This window comes from Cladophialophora immunda (assembly GCF_000835495.1).
Source record: "Cladophialophora immunda strain CBS 83496 unplaced genomic scaffold supercont1.2, whole genome shotgun sequence".
NCBI lineage: Eukaryota > Fungi > Ascomycota > Eurotiomycetes > Chaetothyriales > Herpotrichiellaceae > Cladophialophora > Cladophialophora immunda.
In genome coordinates, this window is record NW_015622542.1 from 5,431,033 (window position 1) to 5,457,697 (window position 26,665).

General features: G+C 53.1%; 5 protein-coding genes across 5 annotated transcripts; 3 read left to right on the forward strand and 2 right to left on the reverse strand.

The window, feature by feature from the left end:
* Window positions 1–5,044: 5,044 nt before the first annotated feature.
* PV07_04115 (uncharacterized protein) lies at window positions 5,045–6,132 on the reverse strand. Its single transcript, XM_016390899.1, has 2 exons — window positions 5,820–6,132; window positions 5,045–5,754 (listed from the first exon to the last, which is right to left on the reverse strand). Exons 1-2 carry the CDS (start codon window positions 6,101–6,103, stop codon window positions 5,256–5,258), a joined length of 783 nt encoding a protein of 260 aa, XP_016252801.1. The 5' UTR covers window positions 6,104–6,132; the 3' UTR covers window positions 5,045–5,255.
* A 372-nt stretch (window positions 6,133–6,504) lies between these two features.
* On the forward strand, window positions 6,505–8,763 carry PV07_04116 (uncharacterized protein). The gene is made up of 3 exons (XM_016390900.1): window positions 6,505–6,837; window positions 6,950–8,391; window positions 8,453–8,763. The coding sequence occupies exons 1-3, from the start codon at window positions 6,778–6,780 to the stop codon at window positions 8,475–8,477; spliced, it is 1,527 nt and encodes a 508-aa protein (XP_016252802.1). The 5' UTR covers window positions 6,505–6,777; the 3' UTR covers window positions 8,478–8,763.
* A 3,867-nt stretch (window positions 8,764–12,630) lies between these two features.
* PV07_04117 (uncharacterized protein) lies at window positions 12,631–14,138 on the forward strand. Its single transcript, XM_016390901.1, has 5 exons — window positions 12,631–12,713; window positions 12,768–12,841; window positions 12,980–13,111; window positions 13,174–13,488; window positions 13,570–14,138. Exons 1-5 carry the CDS (start codon window positions 12,694–12,696, stop codon window positions 14,070–14,072), a joined length of 1,044 nt encoding a protein of 347 aa, XP_016252803.1. The 5' UTR covers window positions 12,631–12,693; the 3' UTR covers window positions 14,073–14,138.
* A 1,742-nt stretch (window positions 14,139–15,880) lies between these two features.
* PV07_04118 (uncharacterized protein) lies at window positions 15,881–17,992 on the reverse strand (the record flags this gene model as incomplete). The annotated part of the gene is made up of 1 exon (XM_016390902.1): window positions 15,881–17,992. One exon carries the CDS (start codon window positions 17,990–17,992, stop codon window positions 15,881–15,883), a length of 2,112 nt encoding a protein of 703 aa, XP_016252804.1.
* A 6,111-nt stretch (window positions 17,993–24,103) lies between these two features.
* On the forward strand, window positions 24,104–26,638 carry PV07_04119 (uncharacterized protein; the record flags this gene model as incomplete). Its single annotated transcript, XM_016390903.1, has 1 exon — window positions 24,104–26,638. The coding sequence occupies one exon, from the start codon at window positions 24,104–24,106 to the stop codon at window positions 26,636–26,638; it is 2,535 nt and encodes an 844-aa protein (XP_016252805.1).
* Between the last annotated feature and the right edge of the window lie 27 nt (window positions 26,639–26,665).

Here is a 26,665-nt window from a genome sequence, read left to right on the forward strand (position 1 = left end):
GTGGCATTGGGGTTAACTATCAATAACCGGATCTGTTCCGAAAGTGAGACGCACCCAGAATGAGATAGAGAATACCTGAAAACTTCGCAATGCCTTCAACCCTGTGTGTCAAAATAAAATTAGAGTGTTCAAAGAGCTTTAACCGTCTTCTCTGCGAGCCAGGAAGCGACCTAATGGCCATGGCAGCAGCCACAAATGGTGAGGTTAGACGCAATCTGCGAGTGTGTCTGATCAGATTGCAAAGGTGATATAATGACTGCCACGCTAGACCCTCAGAGTAGGCTCGATGAAGGGTGTTTGTCAACTACATTTCCGAGGCTTTGTCCAGTCTGCAGTATGCTCTTTCGGATGCGGGGACCCCGCGGTCGACTTTGGGCCTCACGTTCCTGGAGGAGGGCTAATCCCATCTTCAGACTGTACCCATCTTGGCATAAGACCTTGACTTGCAAGGGTGTGCACAACACGAATACGAGCATTGCCGTCCCCGCATATTCGCACCTTTAACGCCAAATCACAAAGAATTATGGTAACACGTGTGAATTTCCGTAGACTCGGCTTGATCTAGCTGTTGGACGGCAAAAGGATAGAATAGGAAATAAAGAGCTCGGCTCTGAATAGTAAACATCCGAAGGCAGGACGAAATAGAAATCGAGACCTCAATTGCGCAGGTTGATAAAGTACGGCATCTGCGCTGGTGGAAGACGCCAACGTCCTCATTTTTCTGTCCTGTTGATCAAGGAAGTTATTCTATCTGCAAAACTTGCTATGGCTACTCAGAAGATCAAACCCTTCAATGATCCTCGAGTGCAGCTGCGTTCAACGGTTCTTAATGGCCTCACTTACGGCTATCTCTATTCCGAACCTCTTCCGTCTGTAGTTCGGCGAGGAACTGTCCTGCTTGTGCACGGATTCCCCGATCTCTCATTTGGATGGAGGTATCAAATTCCGTTCTTGACCTCGCTCGGTCTTGCTGTCATTGCACCGGACTGTGTGGGATACGGCCGGACGGACTCCCCTCGACACGCCTTGTCCAATTACGGATATAAACGCGCGGCGGACGACCTGGCCACGTTGTGTGAGCAACTTGGTCAAGCAGAGATCGTGCTGGGCGGCCATGACTGGGGCGCTGCCGTCGCATGGCGCATGACCCAGTACTACCCCAAGCTCGTCAAGGCACTCTTCATCTTCGGTGCTCCCTATTTTCCACCATCATCCCGCTTCGAGCCTCTCGCCAACATCATTCGTAATTACATGCCGAACCTGGCGTACCAAGCACAACTTGTCTCCGGCGAAATTGAAGACAGAGTACAATCTCGTTCCGAGATCCGCATGTTCCTGAGCGCCGTCTTCGGGGCACTTAACGATGCCCGACCCGACCGTCTCGCTGGCTTCGACGTCCATTCAGGAGTCAATCTAGACCTGGTTCTCTCCGGCTCCATTCCGGCCAACGACCTGCTCAGCAGCGACGAGCTCGACTTCTACGCCACGGAATTCTACCGCAACGGCCTCACTGGCCCCGTGAACTGGTACCGTACTCGCGAAGTCAACTGGTCCGACGAGAACGCCCACTTTTTTGATAACGGTAATAATCCCCGGCCATCGAATCTACGATTCGGTCCGGAGCATGAGATTCTATACGTCCGAGCCACACGCGACCCGGCCATCACGGACTACATGGTCTCTCGTATGCTTCCAAAGGCTGATAAGCTGACACATCGCGAGATCGAGGCTGGACATTGGATTCTCTGGCAGAAACCCGCCGAAGCTAATCACATTCTCGGACAGTGGTTAGAGGACAAGGTCTTCAAGGGAGGCCATTTCTCCAGCAAGCTGTAGCTAGGGGCAATCTCTTTGTTTTAGGCGACCGCTATTTGTATTGGTGGTGGACTGTGAGGTGCACGCTGAGCAGAGAAGAGGGTAAAACGAAGCATCGAGTGTATTACATCCCATAATTCCATGCGCCATAGTCGTGGTGTTGAAATTCATTCATATATAGTCCCCTATGTTGTTCTATCCTCTTGGTACAGTCCTTGTGTTGCCTGTACCTCTTGCTTCTCAAGACTGCCTAGGTGGCTAGGCTAATGATTGTCATTGAGGTTGGCTGGCCACTTTCAGCACTACCTACTTTTCCTGATTGCGAGGAATCAAGGCTACTGTCATTAAATGCTTACCCCGACCTTGAACTTGAACTTGAACTTAGCTCTATCGTATTGGCCAGGGGAACAATCAGAGTCTACCGTTCAATGCAAAAGTTACTCTGGGATTCTGTAGAGAACTATTTGCGAGCTGGCCTGCTGATTGGAGAGTGAGATTAGATATCACAGTGCTGTCTGTGTGATTAACTGCTCAGTGGAATCAGAAATTGCCGTCCCGACGACTTTTGGACGTTTGTTGATATGGGTGACCCACAGGGACGCAGGGATGGCGCCCCGATCGACTACATAATAGGGGTGTCAGCCTTGTGATCCGGAAGTGCAAACCACTGGCAGATGTGTCGCAGCTGGCTTGACTCGAAGTGTAGGATGAAAGAACTTCTTTTAGCCGATCAGGAACCAGAAGCTGGAAGCTAAGTTTATGCGCGTGTAAAGAATGATTACCCCCCTTTAGTGCTCTAGATTCCTTCGTCCAGCTAACTCTAATAGTGGCGGGCAATATCGCGAGGGCTGACTTGGTGGCTGACTGAAAGACAGTCACTTGTATTTCCTTTTCCAGATCACGCGATACGCTGCCTGGGCTGTTATTGTTGCATCAAGCTCCAACTCTTCATACTAAAGAGACTGTTAGCAGGATAGTGAGTCATGGACGTAACAATTTGGAGCTTCCAGCCAAAGCAACCGCTAACACGGGTACACCTATTCTCAGGAACATCCTTGTGGTGAAGCGAGGATATTGCCCACAAATCATTCCAATCAGCGGTTGGAAGCCGAAGTCATTGCAGGTCCCTGGCAGACACTTCCGCCATCCGGGATTGATCGCGCGTGGGTGTGGGCCGGCTATATGCCAGGCTCCCACTTGGCATCGTTCGGGCCGGGCAATGCGAACGTGCCGTGACGTTCAAGTTCAGAGCTAGATTATTAGCATAGAAGGGAAGATACAGACTAATGACTCTATATACTCTTGCCGTGGAGAAGCGTACAGACTCCTCAGGAAAGGCTCAAAAACTTCAGGCACAATCAACAGTACAACTGGGCCTCCAGTCAGTGTACCCTATGCGGTGGCCTCTTCGTCGATAAGCAACCTTGAAACCACATCAACTCTGTGTCAATTCGTCTCATTTCTCTAGGTCCAGAGCTTGAGGAAATCAGTAAAAAGGGCACAATCATGGTCTACACAGTTCGGTGGGGAATCCTAGGTAAGATTAAATTGCAAGGACTTTTCATGGCTTCAAAGAAGCTTTGAGTCATGTGCAATGTCTATCGGTGGAAGGTGCTGACTTGGATTTATCAATATCTAGCCACTGGTTGGATTGCTGAAAGTCAGTACGGTCTCGCAAAACGTCGCATATGTTGAAAGTGTTCGTCCTAACGGCTGGAATCGCAGAATTCACTGGTGATCTTCTCATAGATCCGAGTACGCGCAACACCAGAGATGTAGCCCATGTTGTAGCAGCTGTCGCATCATCCTCAGGCAAAGACCGCGCTGAGCGCTTCTGTCGCGATCTTGGAATCCCAGAAGCTTGTGCTACTTATGGCTCGTATACGGACCTTGTAAAGGACCCGAACGTCGACATTGTCTACGTCGCAAGTCCACATTCGCATCACTTCCGCCATACAATGTTGGCTCTCGCTGCCGGCAAGCACGTCGTCTGCGAGAAACCTTTGACCGTCAACGCAGCCCAAACAAAGATTCTGTACGAGACTGCCAGGGAAAGGAAGCTCTTCTTGCTGGATGCCGTTTGGACACGGTTCTTCCCATTGAGCATTCAGATCCGCGAGTCGATCCAGAGAGGTGAAATCGGCGAAGTCCTCCGCGTCATAGCCGATACATCATTTGGCATTCATCCTGATATCGCTCTCAGGGAAACTCCTCGAAAACTCACTTATGATCTCGCGGGTGGAGCTCTCCTCGAAAGTATGTTCAAATACCCCCCCTTGCTGCAAGTTCAGAGTCTCGGATCCTGACCTTGAGCGCTGGACCCAGTTGGCATTTATTCCCTTACATGGGTATTCCAGACGCTTTACCACACTCTACCACGAGATCAGCGCAGGCCTCCGTCGAGCATCTTGTCATATATGGCCAAATATGAACCCACTGGCGTGGACCAAACTACTACCATGTTGTTATCGTTCCCTACATCGACGCCCTCCAATCTTCCAAACAGCTCTTCTCACGGAATAGCAATGACGGCTTTCGCCGTGGCCAGCGACCCTGACCAGAAGAATAGCGCCGGACCTGCGATCCGTATCCAGGGCACACAAGGCGAGATTCAGGTCTATGGGCCGGCATTCCAGCCGACACGATACCGGGTGATTCCCTCGAAGCAAGAGGACTTGCCAGTGACCATCCGCGACGTCGAGTTTAGCTTTCCAGCGAATGGCCATGGCATGTTCTATGAGGCCGATGACGCAGCGCGATGCATCAGAGATGGTAAGCTCGAGAGCGAGACCATGCCTTGGGACGAAAGCGTCCTCGTCATGGAGGTCATGGACGAGGTACGCAGGCAAGGTGGACTCCAATATCCTGATTCCGTCGAGTCAAGTGTTGTGCAGCACTGCCTGCAGTGAGATATCTTCTATGTTGTTGGCAAATTCCAATATACAACAGGATGAAAACTGTCAACACAAGTATTTATACTCTGTTGTGGAAGGACGTTCATAGAATTAGGCAGTCGAGGACGAAAAATCTATACTTCATCCGTCGCATTATGATTAGCAGCTCGCCGCTTTGTTCACTGTCGGCTCAAATCTTGCTTCCTGAAAGCTCCCAGCGCGATCTCTGAGTGATCCCTGAGGAGTTATTACAAATTTTTGCGCGTAGAAAACATGGGCGGAATAGATTCAGCAAAAGCTTCTCGCACAAGGAGCCGGTACTGTATGTAAATACGCTTGTATCAGAGTCCAAAATCTGTCCGACCTGATCGACCCTGGCGCGGTTGGACACCACAAACTCCCTGTTGAATCCGTATCCAAATGTGTATATAGAAGGAAAGTTCCTTCTCAGCTCATAAGTATGCAGAAATAGACATAAACCGTCACAATCCATTGTAAAGCGTGCCGAACCCAATGAGATTTCTCGTCCAGCTGCAAACCACGAGATCATGCATCATCAACCTCCGGGTCGGAGCTCATCCTAACTGGGGTGGGCTTGATGTAATCTCTCTCCAGCACCGCTGACATTCCAAGAATCATAACTATGACCATGGCAATGATCTCCTCCAGGACATCCATACACAAGTAGATGGTGGGATTGCCTGTGAGGATAGCAAAACGTGAACTGTCGGTGTAGTCGGCAACTGCCGAGTAGATCAATCGAGTTAATAGGAAAGGACAAGAAAGAGCAGCGGCGAGGAACAGCTTTTTCTGAAAGGCCCTCAATGTGTGACGCAGTTGAAAGTATAGCCAAACAGCCATCAGGAGCACGACGACAAATACGGCGAGGAAGAGGGCCATGGACACTTTGACGATGGTATTTGCGTGATAGGTGCTCTCGTTGTCGTCGGCGGTGCTGACTCCAGCGATCCCGAGGATAAGGCCAATGACGCATATGATGGCGACCAGATTGAGAAATTTAGGATTCATTGTTTGTCGCGCATCGCTAGTACAGACACCTGGATTAGTGTACGCTTATCAACCTCAACCAGTTCAACGGGATCAACTCACATTTGTCTCAGCAGTCCAATATAGGTCAACAACAGAGGTGCGATACCAATAAGCTCGCAGACTGCCACCGCCACCTCAACGTTGTATGAATCATGACTGATAGTCAACAATGAACAAATACTGCCAGCGATGCGGATGAGTGAGAGTGTGACAGGGAATCGCCATATCTTGCTCCCAACCCGCCAGCCAGTCCGACTCCATATGAAGAGAGCAGCAGTGAGGATGCATGGGAATATGATGAGCTGGAGAATAGCGATGCCATCGCGATAGGTCACGGTGCCCATTGTAATGTAATGCAAGAAGAGGTGTGAGGATGGAAAGGAGGCCTGTGACCTACTCGGAAAGAGGACAACAAGCCCCCTTTTATCTTCGTAGACATATCCTCTACGGTAATAGTTGTAGGGGCACAGCCTTGTTCTTGATGCTGTCGAAAAGTGTTCGTGGAGGCAAGCATACGTCGGCTGGCGTATCATGTTCTACACAATAAGGAGTTGAGCTAACCCCAATGCAGGGGGCATTTCGTAGCCGGTGGGGTTTGGGGCTGAGGGCGGAATAAGAGTGGGAGGCCTTGAGTAGAACTTGAGAAGCATGGGGCGGTGTCGCCGATCAAGTGGCACGGACCACCGAGTATTTATTGGTCTCGCGTGCGAGTAGCTAGCCGGTCTTTACAATCATCTCAAGACAGCGTGGATTGGCAATTCATCTCTGGACATCTCTAAACATACCAACGGTATTCGTATTGACTCGTACGCCGGAGAGATTCAGACAGGATCTCCATGCATCAATTTGGAATCGGTCGAGAAACTCACTCTTCGCCAGACCACACAAGCGCATGCGAAGCTCATCCACTACAAAGCTTAACCTGTCTCTCTCTGTCCCAGTGAGGAGCATATACGAGAATCGGGGCGACTGCATGCCGTAACTATCTGGTAACCGCGCGTGGCAACCGACCAATGCCATGGTCTTCAGTGGACGTCCATCGAGTGCTTGTCACGCATGCCGAACAAAACGACTCAAGGTAGGATTACTGCCCCCTGTGTCGCTACAGAAGGATTGCGACTTCTTTCTCATTGGTGCCATATCATGGATATATCACGGCCGATCATAGCTAACTCTGAGGGTCTGTCTAGTGCGACCGAGTCCGCCCCGGCTGCACGCAATGTGCTCGGAAACGAATTGCCTGTCCCGGGTACAGGCCGTCGTCAGAGCTGCGAATCAGGGACGAGACGGACAGAGTGACTCGCAAATCACTGGGCGCTACAGAAGTCACGTACAACTTCGCTCAAGCGCCCCAACTCACTGCTGCCGGCCCCGATCTCACAGAAACACAAACACCTCATCCAGGGTCATCAAGTATCCTGGACTCCACTACCGACGATAGTGCCGTATCCTATTTCATGTCGTCTTACATTACCTGTGGTCCTTTTCAAGAATACTTGCCTAGCATGTATGTCGGATGCAGGTTTGGCGAGGACGCGCTATCGGCAGCCATCGACGCCGCTTCTTTCGCAGCGTACGCCCGGCAAACCGGCCATCGAGGATGCATGGATAGAGGCCGGAGAAGCTACACCTTGGCTTTGAGTCGAATTAATCTTGCCCTTACCGACCCCGCAACGGCAGTGCTCGACCAGACACTTGCCTCGATTCTGCTGTTGGGAACATTTGAGAGCATCGTTTTTCCGGGCGCGAGGTCCCCTGAAGAATGGACGGCGCATCTCTTCGGCGCTGCCAAACTGCTACAGCTGAGAGGATTGAAGCAGTTTGGATCTGAATTTGGGGCTCAGCTGTTCAGCCACACAACAAGCAACATTTTCGCCAGTAGCATGCAGCGATTCGTCAACATGCCGGCTGAGGTTCAGAGCTTGAAAGACGTGGCAAACCCCTTTCTCGATCCGAATGATCCTGGCAACAGAATGAGTCCCGTGTTGGAGCGCGTTGTCCGTATCAAGGCAAGGATCTCCAACTATTCCAAGGACAGGGGTGTCTTGTATGAGGTATTCGACGACGCTGCGGTTCTCGAGCAGGAAATTGTTGAGCTTATCAAAGACGATGACCCAATACTGGGGTACACGGTTCGATCAAAAGAAGACACACCCTCTTGGGCATATCGCGGTATCGCATACCGCTACAAGAGTCATCGAGCAATCAAAATCCGGAACACGCTACGCATGGCCCGCTTGTTCCTCTTGGAGGTGATGTCCGCCGGAGCATCCCTGGCAATAGAGAGCATGCAGAACCAAGCCGACAAGGAAACTCCTAGCAAGGGATTTCGAGATTCATACGACTTTACCGCATTCAAGGAAGATGCGCGTAGGCTCGCGGACGAGATTACTACGGAAGTCCTGGGCTGCTTGCCTGATTTCCTCGAGCCGAGTCCTACAGGGCCAAGATTCTCACCGTCCTCCAGGACATTGGTCTGGCCGCTGAGTGTAATTTACAAGAACCGCATATGCCCTCCACAGGCCAGGGAGTATGCAAGGTCTATGGCGGATGAGTTTGTGAAAGACCTGGATAGGCTGCAGCTTGTGGACGCTAGGAAATTCATTACTGACGCAGAGAGTGCGGAAGACTGGTGAGTTACAAGTGCTTGACTTGGCTGATGCACCGACACAACTGATCTAACCAATCTCCAGGCTGCATCTATATCACCTAGATTGAAGCTCGCTTCGGCTGGGTGGCCGCGCCCGAAATCACGTAAAATATGTGATTATTATACTTCCCTCTAGATGGGTCGTCCAGGTGGCTGTTGATCAGTTGACGAGAAAAGGATCTGCAATGACGTATACTGTCACAACTCTCTACCAGGGGAATTCCAATGTAACTGATCTATAGACGGCCCCGAAGAGTAACGATTTTCGGTGGATAAGTCGAAGGGTTTCTTCGTACAGGGTGTTGGGGATGGACGATATACTAAACCTTGTACGGTGGGTATTTCGTAGCTGGGGCCGCGAAGTCTTTCGGGGTCCCATAGCACGCCCTGACGATCATCTCAAGGCTCAGCTTAAGCTTAGGTTCGACTTGATCTTCTCTCACCCTCTAGATTCAAACATTGTAGATGGTGGGCATATTTTTCGGTTTCGAGTAACCTAGGCATCGATTTTTGCCGTTGGCTCTCGAAATAGTCCTCTAGAAGCACGAATTCGCATTGTCGCACCTCTTAGGCACAGATGACCACCATACAAGAGATTACAGAACGTTCAGACCTCCACAAAATATTTCTTACCACAGGGTACATCAGAGAATTACAGTAGAGCAGGGTTGTTGAAATATGCCACAAGTACACCCGTGGCAAAGAGTTGAGTCTTGTGCAATGTACATTATGAAGAGGTGATCTATTGCTGCATATCCGCACCTCCCTTTGTTAAATTGTTTATGCACAAACCAACGTGTGTGTTCTAATCTTCTCAGCATCATGTTTCCACGAGCTTTGCTCAATCGCCACAAAGCGCATGTATTGGCCGGCCCCTTTTTTGATCAGAGGAACCGTTGTCTCCATAACCACGTCGGGCAGGACAATGAAAGACAATACCGACCGCGAATGAATCATTGCCGCCCAGCTGCCAGCTGCCAGCTACTTCTCCTCAACCTGGACCACCACGACCTTGTCACCACCATCAGCCTCTTGTTTCTTAAGCTCCTCTGTCTCTTCCTTGGCCAAGCGTGCTGCCTCCTTGTAGCTCATACCCTTGCCCGCGTGGTACTTGATCTTGAACATTCGGTCGACCTCTTCCAGGGACAGACCTTTAGTCTCGACGTAAAAGAACCAGACGAGCGGGAACCAGGCAAAGTTGAGCACGGCAAAGATGATGTAAAACCTCCAGGAGATGTTGGCGATGGCGCTCGGGGTCATGATCACCACCACGTACACGAAAACCCAGTTCGTGACCATGGCAGCACTGTTGCCAATGCTGCGCATCCGCGACGAGTTGATCTCGGAGGGATACAAGAACGGAATGGCCAGATATGACAGCCCCTGCGATCAATCAGGAATGTCAGCGTTCGCACTTTGAGAGCGGGTTGGAATAGAAAGACGTGTCTTACGTAGAAGAGATGGTATCCAAACATGAACGACACGGCCATGGCGTAGCTGGCTTTTGTTCCGATGCCGAGACCGATGGTGGTAAGGGTAAAACAGGTGCCGCACCCAATAGACCCAAATAGCATAAGAGGGACACGTCCGAAGCGATCAATCAGGAGCATGATCACGGAGCCCCAAACACAGAGAGAGATGAAGTCGATAGCCGACAAGATTAAGGCTAACCTGTTGCTGAACCCAAAGGATTTGGTCAGGATCACGGGGAAATAGTATACAACCTGGTGGCGCTCTACTGTTAGTATTGTGACTGGAGAGCCTGCCGACTTTGAGAGATAGCCGGAGGCGAGTTGGATTTGGAAGCTTACCACGTTGATGCCGCCCATCTGCTGAAAGACGGACGTACCGGCGCCCAAGACAAGGCGGCGAAAGTTCTGTTGCTCTCCGCCTGAAAAGACTTCACGCCATCCAATAGCTCCACCGGCTTTCTCAGCAGCAATAGCATCACTGATGATCTTCAACTCGATCTTGACCGACGTTTCTTCTCGGTCTTGAGCTGCAAGGCGAGCGAGTACAGTCTGGGCTTCGGCATGTCTCTCCTTGTAGCAAAGCCAGCGTGGAGATTCCACGGTGCAGGCGAGCAGCCCGAGCGTGACGAAGGCCCAGAAGCACTGCATAGCGATGGGAAAGCGCCAGCTGACTTCGTTCGCGTAGATATAAGTCATTCCCAGATTGATCCAGCTGGTCAGGTCAATCCCGAAGATCACCATGACCATTTGAAGGGCGACCAGTTTGCCGCGGTGCTCTGCCTTGCTGGTCTCCGCCTGCCACATAGGCACGACGGCCGTGCTTTGCCCGATCCCCAGGCCGGCAACAACGCGGCCGACAATCATGTGCGGCAGGGAGAAGGAAGAGGCCTGCAACAGGCCTCCGACAATGACAAAGACGCACGACATGGCAATAGACTTGCGACGGCCCAATTTGTCGCCCAAGTAGATGGAGATGATGGCGCCGATAATGCACCCAATATCATAGGTCGACACAATCTGGCCTTGGATCGTGGCGTTGGGGTTTTGGAACTGGTGGGCGAACGTCGGATCGTTCAAGATGCCGCCAAAGACACCCTGATCCCAGCCGAAGAGCATAAATGAGAAGCCGCAGGTCATGGTGATGGCAATCGTAAGGGCGCGACCCTGGAGGGGGAATAGGGCCATCTTTCAGACTCGTTTGGACCACCGAGTTGACCTTGGTATGAGGAAGCTTCAAAGGTGAGGAAGACGAGAGTTGTAGCGAGACACGCAAGAAAGGCTGACTTGAGTCCACGGTCTCAACTAGACAGGACAAACGCTCTGCCCATATACTCACGCGTATCACCATGGTGGTACTGTACCGTGCTGATAAGGCACCCACCGCTCTCTCCCCATGGGGAGCCCCATAAGAATCCACCGTTTGTTCAGACCCTCAAGAAACCCGGTTGTATCTTTCAGCTTCCACTTCGGTTGATCGGGGACACAACGATCCTTGATGGCATGTGGGCAATGCCGCGCAAAGGGTCTCCATCCTTCCCCAGCAGCAAAGCTAGAGAAGTGGTTGGTAGGAATCATTCACATTGCTTGAACGGCCATGCACCCCAGTCGATAATAGGTAGGGTAACGGAGACTTTCCGTGCAGTAATGCGATGGTAACTCAAGTAACCGATCGCGGATTCTCCAGCTGTGAAAAAGTACAAACGTGTTTGATTTTGCTTCAACCGCGTAGTGTTGTTGTGTCAACATATGGTAGCAGCTGGGTCGACGATCCTTATAACCGGAGGACGGTCATCAGCCCGACTATTAGGCTACTAGGAGCTGGCAGGCTGGATAAAGCCGATCAATGCCACATCCGAAGACACTGGGGACCGAGGGATTCGACTCCCGGACAAGGTGCAATGGGATTTGATTCCCGGACCCCGCCAATCTCATACCCCGGAAATTCTCCGCAAGTGTTGCTCTGTTCCAGACGCCGCTAAACCGCCTACAGTTGAAGCATCTTCGTGGCTCGCAGGGGCCCGACTCGCCTGAATATTGCTGTTGCTAGCTAGAGCCCTGCGTGTGAAATCTATTGTTCGAAGTAGATTGCCAGAAAAAACCCGGTGTCTTTCTGGAACGTGAAAAGAGAATCCAAGCTTCTGGATCTCCCACGCTCCGCCCCCGGCAGTCTGCTATTCCGGCGTTACAGTCGTTCTCTTGGTCCAGGGGCGTCGATCGAGCCGATCCGAACGTTCATTCTGGTAGTGTTAGAAGCTGGTTTCCGTGGCAGGAGTTTAGGAGATATTCCTCTGTGCAAGGCACTATTTGTATATATGAACCGTCAGTAGTGTAGAAGAGAAAGATCAAAGGGAAGGGCAAGCAGTGGGAAACGAATTGAATATGATAACATAACCACTGCGGTGCCTCTGATCTGGATCCCGTCACATTGTACCTATAACGGGGATTGGTTCGGCGGTTTGGACTCTGGCAGGTAGTGAGACACATTTAGCCTGGCTGAAGCTGAAGACTCCGAGTTCAATACCTGCCGACCCGTGATACCAGGACTATTATGATCTGACCGCATTGGGATTGAAACCTCTCGGCGTCTGGACTTTATGTTCATGTATCTTCATTAACAGGCAGTGTCAAAGTGGGTATACAGTGACGCCCAGTGTCAAGAACATCACCGTATGGTCTCGGCTCGGACCCCAAGAAATTCAAGCTTCGAGGGGTTTTTAATCGTGATGCAAACAGACTTTTGATCCAACCATCTCAGCAAGTTACAAGAAAAACTGAGCCGTCCAACAACATAGCTTAACCCGCTGAAATCAGTATGACAGTCAAAGTGTTTATGTAGGAGGCCGGCGAGTTGAATAACGGAAACTGCAAACGCTGACTGTGACCCAGCACGGGCGCCACGGGCTACATCGGTGGCGACACGCTTTATGCGCTCAACCAGAAACACCCAGACTGGGAATACTGTGAGTTGTCAGATTTCACAAGGCCTGTATTCTCCATCGCACACTCAATTCTATCTGTATCTTCTTGCAACGATCTAGGAGTTCCGGTTACTTTTTGAAGTTGGGTGGGAAATCGAAAATGCTGACATCATCTGATAGGTGCTCTGATCAGGACGCAGGAGAAGGCAAACCAAGTCAAACAGCAGTACCCAAAGCTTCGCATCGTGCTGGGTGATCTGGAGGACTCGGTCGTGATCCAGGAGGAGAGTGCAAAGGCCGACATCGTCCTGCGTAAGTTCTGTACACGTTCACCAAATCGGATGGTGTTCTGATCCGGGTTTCGCATTCAACAGACACTGCAGATGCATCGGATCACGAGGGCGCGGCGAGAGCCATTGCAGCCGGTCTCTCCGAAGGCCACACGCCATCTAGTCCTGGATTCTGGCTGCATACCGGCGGTACCGGTATCTTGACTCATGAAGACTCCAAAAACGATCGCTTGGGAGAGTGGTCGGCCAAGGAATACAACGATCTCAGCGGGGTGGATGAGCTGACTCACCTTCCCGATGATGCGTTCCATCGCAATGTCGACAAGATCGTACTCGAAGCGGGAACCAAGTATGCCGACAGGGTCAAAACGGCGCTGGTCTGCCCGCCCACCATTTACGGTGAGTCTCTACCCGGCCGTTATATCTGAGTTCCGACTGGGACAGAGTGAACTAACTCGGTCCTTCTTGTTTTCCACCCAGGTGACGGCCGTGGCCCCATATCCGGGCGCTCTCGCCAGGTCTACGAGCTGACCAAGCTCATCTTACAAAAGGGGTACACGCCGATCGTGGGCGCGGGAAAGGCGCGGTGGAATCACGTCCACGTCTACGATCTGGCCACTGCCTTTGTCCTCCTGGCCGAAGCGGCGGTGGCCAAGAACCTGTCCGACGAGATCTGGGGCGCCAAGGGCTACCATCTGTGCGAGAACGGCGAACATCTCTGGGCCGACCTGGCCAGGAAGATCTCGGCCATGGCCGCGGACAAGGGCTACATCCCCGCCAACCCGTCGGAGAAGCGACTTTCTAAAGACGAGGCTCTCGCGGTTGCAGGCTTCGAAGCTGTAAGTTGGGGCTTGAATTCAAGGGGGAAGGCGGAGCGATTGAGGAAGTTTCTGGCCTGGGAGCCCAAGGAGAAGAGTATTGAGGAGGAGGCCGGCGGTATACTGGAGGTGGAGAGGGCAAGACTGCAGGGCAAGATGTCATAGCCCCAGCAACAAGCGGAACCAGAGGGAAATGTCCATTAGAGAAGGCAAGTGACTTATACATTGGTGCCATCTATAGGATACGGCTATTCCCAACATGTCTTTCCAACTTATCCGTCATTTCCCCATGCTCAGGACCTGTGTGTGAGTACTAGGACAATTCAAGGTCCCTTTATGCGTCAGGACTAAGATAGACGTGTCCTTCCAGCAACAGCCAGAGCTTTGCTGTCCTCGTTGGCCGTTCTTGATCAATGCTTGGTAAAACAGTGTGATAAATACTCTTTACCCGCCAAGTAACACAACCCGTCCACGGAAAGCCGGCAGTGCCCGTTCAATAAGCCAGTAGGGCGCGAGAAACGAGCCAGGGAAGGGCCTCAGGCTCTGCATTCCACATCAAACGCGCGCTCTGAATCTCGGTGGTTAGACAGGGAGTGAGAGGGAAATGGCCTTCGCTCGAGTGGTGTTCTCTCCTTGTCGGCAGCAGCGGTGCAAAAACCGGCTCATCGTCACTCATAATGGGTGGATGCACCGCCATCCACCAACAGATATTGTCCAGTGACATATGAACTCAGGTCACTGGCGAAAAAGACGGCTGCTCCGGCGATATCCTCGGGAGTGCCGAGGCGGCCCAACGCGGCCTTGCTCGCCATTACCTCCCGCTGGTTGTTGTGGTCTAGGTGCGCCTTGTTCATTGTGGTCTCGATGGTACCGGGACAGATGCTGTTGAAGCGAATGCCGTGTCTACCCAGGGCACTCGCACAGGCGACGGTCATGCCCAGGATAGCCGCCTTAGTGGGCGCGTAGTGCGTCAAAGCCGACGAGCCCTGGACCGCGGTGATGGAGGCGATGGACACGACACTGCCCCCCGTCCCTTGGGCCACCATCTGCCTCGTCGCCGCCTGCGTGAGCATGTACGCCGCCGTGAAGTTGACCGCCATGTGCCGCTCTAGGAGGGCCTGCGTCACGTCGTGGAAGTCGGAGAACGTGCAGATGCCCGCGTTGTTGATCAGGACGTCAAGCCGGCCGAAACTGCCCACCGCCTCGGCCACCAGGTTCGCTGGAGTCTCGGGCAGGACCACGTCGCCGCTGAAAGAGGTGTGTCGAACCGTTGGATCGATTGCTCGTAGTTCAGCCTGCAGCGCGCTGATGTCAGAGGTCGTCTGCTCGGTCCCCAAGTGGTGCAACACAAGACCGGCGCCTTGTCGAGCACATGCTATTGCCGTGGCTCGTCCGATACCCTGCGACGCCCCCGTGATAGCAATGACCTTGTTGCGCAAGATTCCGGCCATCCTGGTGGGTGGGCTGTATTGACCACTTTTGATACGAGGCAAAGAGATTGTGCCTCGGAAAGGTCAGCACTGGTAGAGTTGTAATCCCCAGGCTCCTGGAGGGCTTCGCATTGAAGTATACTCTAGACACCATGGCGATTGGCCGTCCGTGTTTCGAGGTGACAGCACAGATCGCTTTTCCTGACTTACACCAGCAAGGCCGTTTCTCCACCCGAGTTGCGGGCTAGACTACGGGTGGGAAGCATAAAGGCGAGAGTATTTCGGTTATAGCAAGTCTTTCCGGCCTCTAGCTTCGACCGTACTTACCAGTCGGGCTATCTTCAACATCACTGCAAGTGCTTGGTCATTCAGAGTCTGCGAGCTCTTGGGTTTAATCACTCCTAGGACTCAAACTTCGAGGCCAGGCCAGCAGACAGTGATCATCATCTGGGGAGAAGAAGCAAAACAGGTCATATACTCCGATCACGAAATGCCATTGACGAAAACATGCCTAGAACATATCCACGTCTGGCTGTCTGCCAACTACTTTAACAACCTCCATCTTCCTTTGCCCTTGCCTAATATGCTCGTGTCCAGCATCTTCTTCACCTTTCTGACAATGCCGGCATCGTCAATGCCAAACCTTCGAAAGTTTTCAATGCCCGCGCTAGAATACCCAAAGTCGTCCATCGCCACGCTCGCGGTGCAGAATCTTGCCCACATGCTACTAATATAGGCTTCGACGCTGACCACGTGTTCTGTGACCCCGAGCACTTCGTTTTGGTATGTCTCCGTTTGGTCTTCGAACAGGCTGATGCACGGCATGCTGACCACCCGTGTCGAAATGCCATGCTGCTCTGTCAGCTGCTTCGCCGCCGCCACGGCGAATGGCAATTCCGAGCCGCAAGAAACGAGTGTGACATTGGCATCGTGATTCTCGACAACCACGTACCCGCCCCGAGCGACTTTGGTTCGATCTGTATTTGGCACCTTGATGATCGCTGGGTCCCTGGCCAGCGAGATGATAACCGACATATTTTTGGTCGCTGGCCCCAAAGCGGCCAGCCAAGCACCAACCACTTCCTCTGCATCCGAGGGTCGTATATACGCCAGGTGTGGCATTGCTCGGTACAAGGAGTCGAGCTCGACAGGCTGATGGGTCGGGCCGTTTTGGCCTTCGCCGATCGAGTCGTGAGTGGCCACATGGATGACTTTGAGGTGGCTGAGTGCACCCATACGCACACCAGGCGCTGCGTACAGGTAGAACATAAAGAAAGTCGCGGTTATGGGGATTATGGTGCCAGGATTGTAGGCTGCTAGTCCATTCGATATGGATGCCATGGCATGTTCGCGGATGCCGTACCGAATGACACGGCCCTCTGGGTGGACACCCGAGAAGATCCGAGAGGTCTGGTCGCCCATTTGATTGCTATTCCAAAGGTCGGCTCCGCCAGCGACGAGGTGAGGAACATGTGACATGAGGGCGTTAAAGACGGTACCGTTGAACTGTCGGGTGGCTTGGATGACATCGGGAATTTGAAGAGTGGAGAGGATAGTTTCATAGTCGACTTTGCCATTTATCCGGTCGGATAGGCGCTGGGCTTCAGTTGGGTAAGCCTTCCTGTAGGACGAGAGGAGAGCGTTCCAATCGTCTTCAATAGCTTGGCCCCTGGTGACACACCGAGAAAGGTACGCTTTTGTCTGTTCTGAGAGAGTATGTGTGGCTGAAACGCTGGGAGAAGCGTAGAGAGCAGCGTCCTCATCAGAATAAGTACCGTGATGCGATTTGAAAGTGCCGGCGGTGGACGTTCCGTAGCCGATAGTGGTGCGGATATTGATGAAGGTAGGTTTACCCTTTGTAGATCGGGCAAGCTTCAACGCTGAGACAATATCGTCTACCGAGCTATCGCCAGTGAAAACATCGATGACATTCCAGCCAATTGCGCGCATTTTGGCGTTGGTATCTTCGGACACAATCCAATCCAGGGGGCCATCACAGGTGACCTGATTGTTGTCGTAGCAAAGGACGAGGTTGTCAAGTTTAAGATGACCTGCAAGGGCCATAGCCTCTTGGGCCACTCCTTCCTGAATGCATCCATCGCCTGTAGTGCAGTAGATCCGAGAACGAACGACCTCATAGCCTGGCTTGTTAAAGGTCGCTGCTAGGTGTTTCGAAGCAATGGCGAGGCCCACTGCATTCGCAACTCCTTGACCGAGCGGGCCAGTAGTGACTTCGATGCCTGGAACATCGAGTTCTGGATGGCCATGGCAGAGGGTGGCCTTCCATTTGCCTGTGTCTGGGTCAACTGGTTTGGCAGAGCCGTACAACTTCACCTCATCCAACGTCATACTTGGATATCCGGTGACATGTAACATAGTGTAGATGAACATGGCAGCGTGGCCATTGGACAGCACGAATCGATCGCGGTCGAACCATTCGGCGTTCTTTGGGTTGTATCTCATTGTATGGCGCCACAGCGCCACTCCCAGCGGCGCCATGCCAATCGCCGAGCCTCCATGGCCACCGCCATTCTGTCGACAAACATCGATGATGAACTTTCTCAGGTCTCGCACTGCTTGATCGTCGTCAGTCAAGACGGGGGTGGCAGTGACGCCGTTGGCTGCGCCGGAATGTCCGTTCGCGATGCTTGGCATGTTTCTCGTCTATGCCTCCGCAGACAACGACCGACGACCGATCCGCCGCCCGCCTGGGTATTGCACGCCATTATATCTGCAATGCTTCGGAACAGTCCTTCAAGCGGCGGACGGAGACAGCAGTCCTGCGTCTGTCGGGACTCACTCCTCGTTTATTTGGCCTCCCGAAATGGATTATGGGCGCCCGTTCCGTACAGAGGTCCACAGCATGCCGCCGGGAAGCTGTATGTGGTTATGGCCCGGGATTCTCAGTCCACCCTCATATAACCGGGTGTCGCCTTGGGTTCGAGCCATCGGCTAGGAGCTGACACTAGAGGCTACATGGACGAGTGGCAAGCCCTTTGCTGGTCGGATTTGATATATTGTGAGAATTCGAAGTCTAGAAAAGTCGCTCTGGAATTCAGAATCTGTTGAGATAACTTGCGTCGAGCGCGAGGACCTGAGTCTACAAGCAGGCGCCATGCCCTCAGGACGGACAGCAGAACCACGCCTTATCGTCATCGGATGCGGGGTGGCTGGCATTGCCCTCTCTGCGCGGCTCAGATCCCAGCTAGGATATGATAACTTCGTTATTTACGAAAGGGAGAGGTCCATCGGTGGGACATGGTACCTCAATACATACCCTGGTGTTGGCTGTGATGTCGACTCTCACCTCTACTCCTTCTCCTTCAATTTGAACCCCGACTGGTCGAAGCGGTTCGCCGAGCAAACCGAGATCCTTCAATACCTGCAAGACACAGTTGATAAGTTTGGCATCAGGCCCCATGTGCGTCTCGGCGTGGAGGTTGTGGAGGCGGCTTGGATCGAAGAGAGGTCAGTCTGGCGCGTGGCTCTCCGCGACCTCGACGACAACCATGTCTTCCACAAAGAAGCGGAAATGCTGGTATCCTGCGTGGGCACAATATCCATACCCAAAGACTGCAACATCCCCGGTCATGAGAGGTTCAAAGGCGACATCTGGCATTCGGCTCGCTGGAATCACAATGTCTCTCTCCAGGGTAAGCGTGTCGCTGTCGTTGGCAATGGCTGCTCGGCCGCTCAACTGGTCCCGTACGTCGTCAAGGAAGCCGCGCAGGTCTATCAGTTCCAACGATCACCCCAATGGATCAACGAAAGACCTAATCGCAACTTCACCGATTTGCAGAAATGGTGCTTCCGATACGTGCCCCTCTGGAACCGGATCTACCGCTTCTACCTGTGGAAGAACACCGACGCCCTTCACAATCTATACCAATCCGAAACAGCCCGGTCGGTACGTAACCGCGCGGCAGCCACCGAACAAGCCAAGGCTTACATGGTGGCGACTGCACCGAAGAAGTACCATGACCTGCTCATCCCCCAATTCCCGTTGGGGTGTAAGAGACGAATCTTCGACCCTGGCTACCTCGAGAGTCTCCACAGTCCGAACATTGAGCTGCTAGCGGAGCCGATTCTGGAAATCACCGAGACTGGTCTGCGAACGCCCCAACAGAGCATCGACGTCGACACCATCATCCTGAGCACGGGCTTCAAAATCCAGGAATTCTTGTCTCCCATCACGGTCAAAGGCGTCGGCGGTGTCAGCCTAAACGAACACTGGAAAGACACGCGGGGCGCACAGGCATACAAGGCGACGTTCGTCACAGGCTTCCCCAACTTCGGGATCGTGTTCGGTCCCAATGCCTTCCCTGCGCACAACTCGGTCATCTACACCAACGAGGTGCAAGTGGAGTACATCATCAAAACCATGGTGAAGCCGATCTTGCGCGGGGACTTCCAAGTCATCGACGTCAAGGAAGCCGCCGAGCACCGCGACGCCAATGTCGTCCAGGCCCGGCTGAAATCCATGGTCTGGAACGCCGGCTGCAGTAATTGGAACCTGGACGCCGCTGGACGCAATACCACCAACTACCCTGACGAGACCTGGAAGTTCTGGTATCAGCTCTACTGGCCGGTGTGGAAGGACTTTAATCTCTACGGCGGCAAAGGCACACACCCCGTGCACCCGGCATGGAAGATTGCTGCAACGTTGGCCAGTTTTGGAGTTTTTGTGCCGGTCCTGCTCAAGAGAAGTTTCCACATCCTTGGCCCCGTGATGGACACATTGAAGCAGAAGATACTGTAAGACGCATGGGCCTAGTGGCTCAGTGTTATCCAGCGCATAGATTCCTAGACGGATTATTGAGATCAACTTGGGAGCTTCGAGCTGCAGACGGGTCGATGTCGCTGGCTTCACGATCCGTCCCCTCGATCATGCCATGCGCACAAATGAGTCCGCGTGCTTTCTATAGACGGCTCGCTACATAAACGCTAATGGTAAACCGTTCGAATCGGGATGCAATGCCTTGTCCTCTCTTCCTCGCTAAATCTTCCCTTTCCCGACCTGCGGGTGCGTTGCCTCACAGGTAGCTATACCCGTTGGCGGCCACCTGTGGGCAAAGCTTTCCGTTCCGCTGTACTCAATTTTTAAGTCTCTTGATTCCTTCCGGGGTCTACGGCTATATGACGCTGTTTTTTGCCTCCAGCCTCCGGCTCTGCAAGTCGGGTGTAAACAAGCATGATCATACCCGTCTATGTCTGTGTATCCCATTCCAGCCCTTCGCCTTTCCGTTTGCTCGTCGTTCCGTGAACGGCCCGTGCTGAAACATTGGATATCCCCATATCTTCGGCCACAATGCTACACGGGCAGGCCTATCCAATCCTGGGAAGTCCCCTCTATGCAAAGACGGGGCTTGTCATAAATCCGTAGACTTGGAGTTGGTCATTTACGACTTTTTTCCGCCGATACCATACTATTGGTCCCTTCTCTTTATTTATTACATTTCATTCACCAGAAGATATAATAAAAGAATCTGCCATAGAGACCCAGTAAGCAGACCAGCTCATCAGCCAGTGACATAGCTAAAAGAACCATTTCGACGCAGCAAAGCTTACGGAGAGGAAAAACAGCCCGGTTAATACACCCTGTTATATTCGGAAGGAGGCAAACAGCCATTTTCCTCCCTTTAGCTGCAGTCTCTCGTTTCCTCCAGTATTTACCTAGGTTTCATAGTAACAGCTCATTTGGTCGCCTCAATTACCACCGCTATTACCACCGCTTTGATTCCTTCAACCGTTGCCGTCGACCTCCAACCTTCAACTATGTCGACGAGCTCGACTCATCTCGCCGCCCTCCTCCACGGGGCACGAGACCTGCGCTTGACGCAAGTCGCGACGCCCACTCCCCTTGCACACGAAGTCCTCATTGCTCCGCGCGCCACAGGTATTTGCGGTACGGACATGCACTACTATTCGGCAGGGCGGAACGGCATGTTTGTCGTCACGACGCCGCTGGTGCTCGGGCACGAGGCTGCAGGGACGATTGTTGCACTCGGCAATGCCGTAGAGTCGCTGGGGCTGGGTTTGAAGGTCGGGGACCGTGTAGCGATCGAGCCGCAGCGGCCGTGCGAGCGGTGCGACGTCTGTCGCAGCGGCAAGTACAACCTTTGTCCCCGGCTCAAGTTCAGCGGGAGCGCCAGTGCGAACCCACCAGTCCAGGGGACGCTGCAGGCAAGGTATACGCATCCGGCGTCGTGGGTGTACTCGCTGCCCCAGGCCATGAGTTGGGAAGAGGCCGCCATGGTTGAGCCTTTGAGTGTAGCGGTTCATGCGGTCCAGAGGGCGGAAGTGAGAGGCGGCATGAGAGTGGTGGTTCTCGGGGCCGGTGCCATTGGCTTATTTTGTGCCGCGGTGGCACGGGTAAATGGAGCCAGATGGATTGGTATGGTGGACGTTGATGGCGCCAGATTGGAATTCTCCAAGCGACATGGATTCGCTGACGCCGTGTTTGAAATTCCAATCCGTGGCAATGAGGGGGAATCAAAGCCCGATATGGCCAGGAGGGTGGCTGGACAGATGCTCGAGCAGACGGGCCAGGGATGGGGGTTGGCCGACGTCGTGTTCGAGTGTACCGGCGTGGACACCTGTGTGAATATTGGCATCCATTGTGCTGCACCAGGCGGCAAGGTGGTGGTTGTGGGAATGGGACAGCCGGTTCAGAACATCAACGTCGGCGCCGCGGCGGTGAGAGAGGTCGATCTTTTGTCGCTATGGAGGTACGCGAACACATTTCGTACCGCCATTGATATGATCGCGTCCGGGCAGCTGGATGTCAAGCCCCTGATTACCCACACGTTCGACTTGGAGAAGGCCGCCGACGCCCTGCAGCTGGTCGTCGACAAGCCCAAGGATCTCATCAAGTGTATCATAACGTCGAACCATTGAGTCTTCTCGTCCTCGCCCTGGGCCGCGAAAGCTCTCTCCGTATTCCGCATTAGCTCCTGCGACCGAACACATAACATCAGTGCGTTAAGGTCCGTCCCTACATCTCTCGGCCTCGTATCCGCTTAACGCTGCTCACAATGCATGAGAATCGCGGCTATATGCTGGCCCGGCAAAAAGCCGCCTCGCCTTTATGAGTTTGGCCTTCGGTTATATGGTTTGGGTGTGTTGCAAACCCACGCGGGATTCGGGGTCAAACTGGAGGTGTTTTCCCCCACAAGAACCTGGAATGCCTAATCAAATGGTTGTCATATTGCGTGCTAGTCGGGCTAACGGGCATCTTTATACTGAGTGATTGTCGATGACGACTGATATTTCTAATCTTGCTGGGGCTGGATCAATATCTTGACATGTTTTGCTTTGTTTCGGATAAGCTCCATGAACCCGCCCTCGATGGCGTTGGTTAGGGGTACGACCGAAGTAATCATCTGCTCAAATGGAATCTTCCCCGATGCCATGGCTTTGATCACCTGTTCATAGTCTTCCTTGGTGTAGCAAATACCACCCAGAAGGCGTTTCTCGAGAAAACCAATATCGTTTAGGTTCAAGGACAGCGGTTTCTCGTGGATTGCAACATTGAAAATAGTCCCTCCAGGTCGCGTAGCCGCTAGCGCCGTGTCCAAGGTCGATTGGAGGCCCGTGGCGTCGAAAGCAACATCAACGCCGTCTTCAGAGAAGGTCCGAATGGCGTCCACCACTGGGTCTGTAGGCGCCTCGCCTGAGCTGGCCGCGATCTTTTGTAGAGGGTTGATAACCAAGTCGGCGCCGAATTTCTGTGCTTGTAGCTGTCTCGCCTCTGTAACTTCGGTCACGACTACCTTACTAGCATCCCAAACTTTGAGCAAGAGCAAAATGGCCAGGCCTATAGGACCGGCGCCGAGAATAAGAGCGGACTGGCCCTTTTGGAACCCGGATGTGCGAATGCTGTGCCAGGCTACAGCGAGAGGTTCAGTCAGGGCGCCCACTTTGAGGGACACTGAGCTTGGAAGAGGGAAGCAATTGAAGTCTTTGACCACAATCTCGGTCGAGAATCCTCCTCCCCAGGCACTGAGTCCATAGGTGGCAAAGCGCTTGCAGATATTGACCTTGCCCCTGCGACAGGATGAGCACGGCGGCTCATTGTAGGAGCGATCGTCCAAGGACGGACAGACTGCCACGTTCTGGCCGATTTCCAGATCTTTGACCGCGGATCCAACCTCGGTCACAGTGCCCGACATTTCATGGCCCATAACCACCGGCAGCTCAACGCCTGTGGCATGATGCTTGCCACCTGGTGGCGGTGCAAAGATAGGGAGTGCCTGATATTCATGAATGTCTGAGCCGCAAATACCACAATAGGCAATCTTGAGTCGAACTTCATTGGGTCCGCAAGGCCTAGATAGTCATTAACTCGAGCCCAAGCTGAGATATCCAGGAGGAGTGTCGATTGTAACATACAAGGGAGGAATCTGATCGAGCTGGAGCTTCTCGCGGGCATGTATACGTAGCGCAGGATGCGTTTTGGTGGTCATGGTGGCGGTCGACATCGCTTACCTGTAGATTTTCCAAACAGGTCGCAGAACAGTATATACTGGAACGGAAGAGTATTAACAGTGGCCATGTTAGAGGCGCGATCAAAGCCCGAGGGAAGTTGCTGTGGCCGGGATTCAAGTTCCAGACCGGCTACATGGGGACGGATGCGGCGCAGGAAGAACAACATTGAACCTTTTGAACCTCCACCAGGGAATACTTGGCACGTGTCCCCTCGCTACCTTGGTGCGTAGGTGCTTATCCCAGGGGGGCAGGTGGGAGCTACGGGGGACATGCTACCCTATGGACCCCCCAGTGGACCCCCATCATCCCCGCGGTAGACATGCTAGGCACTGCGAACTCACAGGATGGGCGGGTGGGGGCTTAGTTGCACCCAAAGTCGAGGCTAGAGAACAACCCCAGGCGGAGGCGAGGAAAAACTCGGGCCCTCGTTCTTCCGTCCAAGTTGCAAAATCCCACTTGAGTCTACTCCTCAATTTGCCCACTCCCACTTATCACGCTCCAGACGCCGAGAAGAGAGATACCGTCGTCGTCAGCTATTCACTCCTTCGTCCTCGCCCTCTGAGCGATTGGACGGTCTCAAAGCCATTCATCGCAGTACAATTTAAGATGCGCCCTGGCAGCTCAGAACATGCGCCCTCGAACCGGACACGTGCGGTCAAAGCATGCAAACGCTGTAACCAGAAAAGAATCAAGTGTGACGCGTTCGAATGTGGAACTCCTTGCTCCAAGTGTCGACAGAGCAACAGCGAGGAATGCGTTCTGATACAGTCCAGGCGAGGCACACATCCTCGCAAAAGGTCCAAGCCCAATCCCCCTGTACCAGAGCCCATGGAAGCCTCTGCTGGAGTCGAAGCTGACACGAGCGCCGACGCCATCTCCACGCCCGCTGTGTCAGAAGCGACAGCACATCGGCCCCTTCGTGATCCGACTCCTGCAAACGGATCGCCCCTCCCCCATGAAGCAACTCACAGCATCGGTGTCGGCAGTCAAGCGCCTCCCGCCGCTGCCCCAAATGGTATTCCAGTGTCGGCATCGACTACTTCCAGCACGGATCTGGCCTCTCCAGAAGGAGCATTCTCGGAGGCCAGTGCAAAGTCATATCGTGAAATTTCCTGGGCGGCCATGTTCGACCATTTCCTCGACGGGCGACGACGGGACCAGAAGGACACGATAGACAAATGCTCCATCACCTACCTAGGGGAGTCATTTCCACTGGCCATGGTGCTCGAAGAATTCAAAGAAGGAGGAAGACCGCGCCTCCATCATGCTGGTCCGCCGCTCACAGAGGATCAGGCAAGGGCTGAACCTACGAGTGAAAATCACCCTTCGCATATGCTGCCCGAGGATATCGCTTTTCTTCAAGCCAAGGATGCTTTTGTCGCCCCCTCGCAGGAAATCCTCGACGCCTTAATTGCAAATTTCCTGGACCGAGTATGGCCTATCTATCCCGTGGTTAACCGACAAGAGTTTCTTCAGCAGTACAAAGCCAAGAAGGTTCCGTGGATTCTACTACATGCGCTTTGTTTCATCTCGGCCACCTTTTGCCCCCTTGCCATCCTGCACCGTGCTGGATTTACTGGACGGAAGCAAGCTAGAGTCTCGTATTATCGCAAGGCCAAAGCGTTGTTTGACACCGGCTACGAATCTAACAAGATCACTATCCTACAGAGCGTTATCGTTCTGACGTGCTGGGGAGGAGGACCCAACAATTACTGGAACTTTTACAGTTGGATCTCTACCGGGGTCACGATTGCGGAAGGCCTGGGTATTCACCGATCCATCGCGGGAGCAAATATGCATCCTCACGACCGGAGTCTGCTGAAAAGGCTCTGGTGGATTCTGGTCATCCGAGATGCTTCATGTGGTACTCTCGTGGGACGCCCCTTCCGCATCAACACCAATCATTCCGACACCGAGATGCTGACGGTCGAAGACTTCGAGTATGACATTCAAAGCCCGGATTTTGTCAACCATCCTCTCCGCGACGTCTGCGGTCTCTATCAGATTCATATGTCCAAGCTATCTCTACTCTTGAGAGAGATCATCTCGACGAGATTCGATCCGAACCGCGCCCAGGCTCGAATGGCCAACCTCCACGACACGTTACAAGAATGGCGAAACGCACTTCCTCCTAGTTTACGCTGCTCGGAGAGCGATAAGAATTCGAACCCGTTTGCTACATGCCTCGCCATACTCTATGACCACCATCTAATCTTGAGTCACTTGAGCCGGCCCTCAACCGGGGTGACTTCCACAGCTAGCGAAAGTGGATCTCTTAGAGGAAACTCAACCTCGCGCCCCATTACCGAGGTGGCCGCACAGCGCATTTCTTCTCTTGCTTGCACTTTCACACGTAAGAACGAATCTCTTGTCATGCCGCACGAAGTCTTCCAAGGCCTCTTTCTCGCACAGGCCGTCTTTTACACCCAAATGAAGAGCCCGCTACCACTAGTATCTCAGCTAGGGTTCCAGGCCCTGAATAGCTGTCAAATGGTATGGCACGACATCTATGAAGCATGGGACCCCGCGCCCTGGATCTCCAAACTATTTGACAACTTGATCGGGAACCGGAATCAAGACATGGAGTCGGACGAAGTAGATCTCCGGATTAATAATGTGTCTGCCAACGGGGGCACTTCCGTGGGCAACGGCGTGGACCTGGACGGAATCAACGGCTACGTCAACTGGCAAAACCACCCGACTCTGGGCTTCTTCGACATGTCCCAGGGCGAGGAGACGTTTCCGTCGTCGACAGATTATGCCATGTTCCCAAACTACTTCGGGACGGCAGAGCCAATATCGTTTCTATCTTGATAAGCCAGTGACACACACGAAACGTAT

Excerpts from the sequence above, each read along its gene's own strand:
- PV07_04115 (XM_016390899.1), bottom strand. The coding sequence starts at position 6,103 with ATGGGCACCGTGACCTATCGCGATGGCATCGCTATTCTCCAGCTCATC. Across the intron at positions 5,755-5,819 it reads ATTGGACTGCTGAGACAAAT|CGATGCGCGACAAACAATGA; the intron begins GTGAGTTGATCC and ends TGTCTGTACTAG.
- PV07_04116 (XM_016390900.1), top strand. The coding sequence starts at position 6,778 with ATGGTCTTCAGTGGACGTCCATCGAGTGCTTGTCACGCATGCCGAACA. Across the intron at positions 6,838-6,949 it reads GCCGAACAAAACGACTCAAG|TGCGACCGAGTCCGCCCCGG; the intron begins GTAGGATTACTG and ends GGGTCTGTCTAG. Across the intron at positions 8,392-8,452 it reads GCAGAGAGTGCGGAAGACTG|GCTGCATCTATATCACCTAG; the intron begins GTGAGTTACAAG and ends ACCAATCTCCAG.
- PV07_04117 (XM_016390901.1), top strand. The coding sequence starts at position 12,694 with ATGACAGTCAAAGTGTTTAT. Across the intron at positions 13,112-13,173 it reads AAAGGCCGACATCGTCCTGC|ACACTGCAGATGCATCGGAT; the intron begins GTAAGTTCTGTA and ends CGCATTCAACAG. Across the intron at positions 13,489-13,569 it reads CTGCCCGCCCACCATTTACG|GTGACGGCCGTGGCCCCATA; the intron begins GTGAGTCTCTAC and ends TTTTCCACCCAG.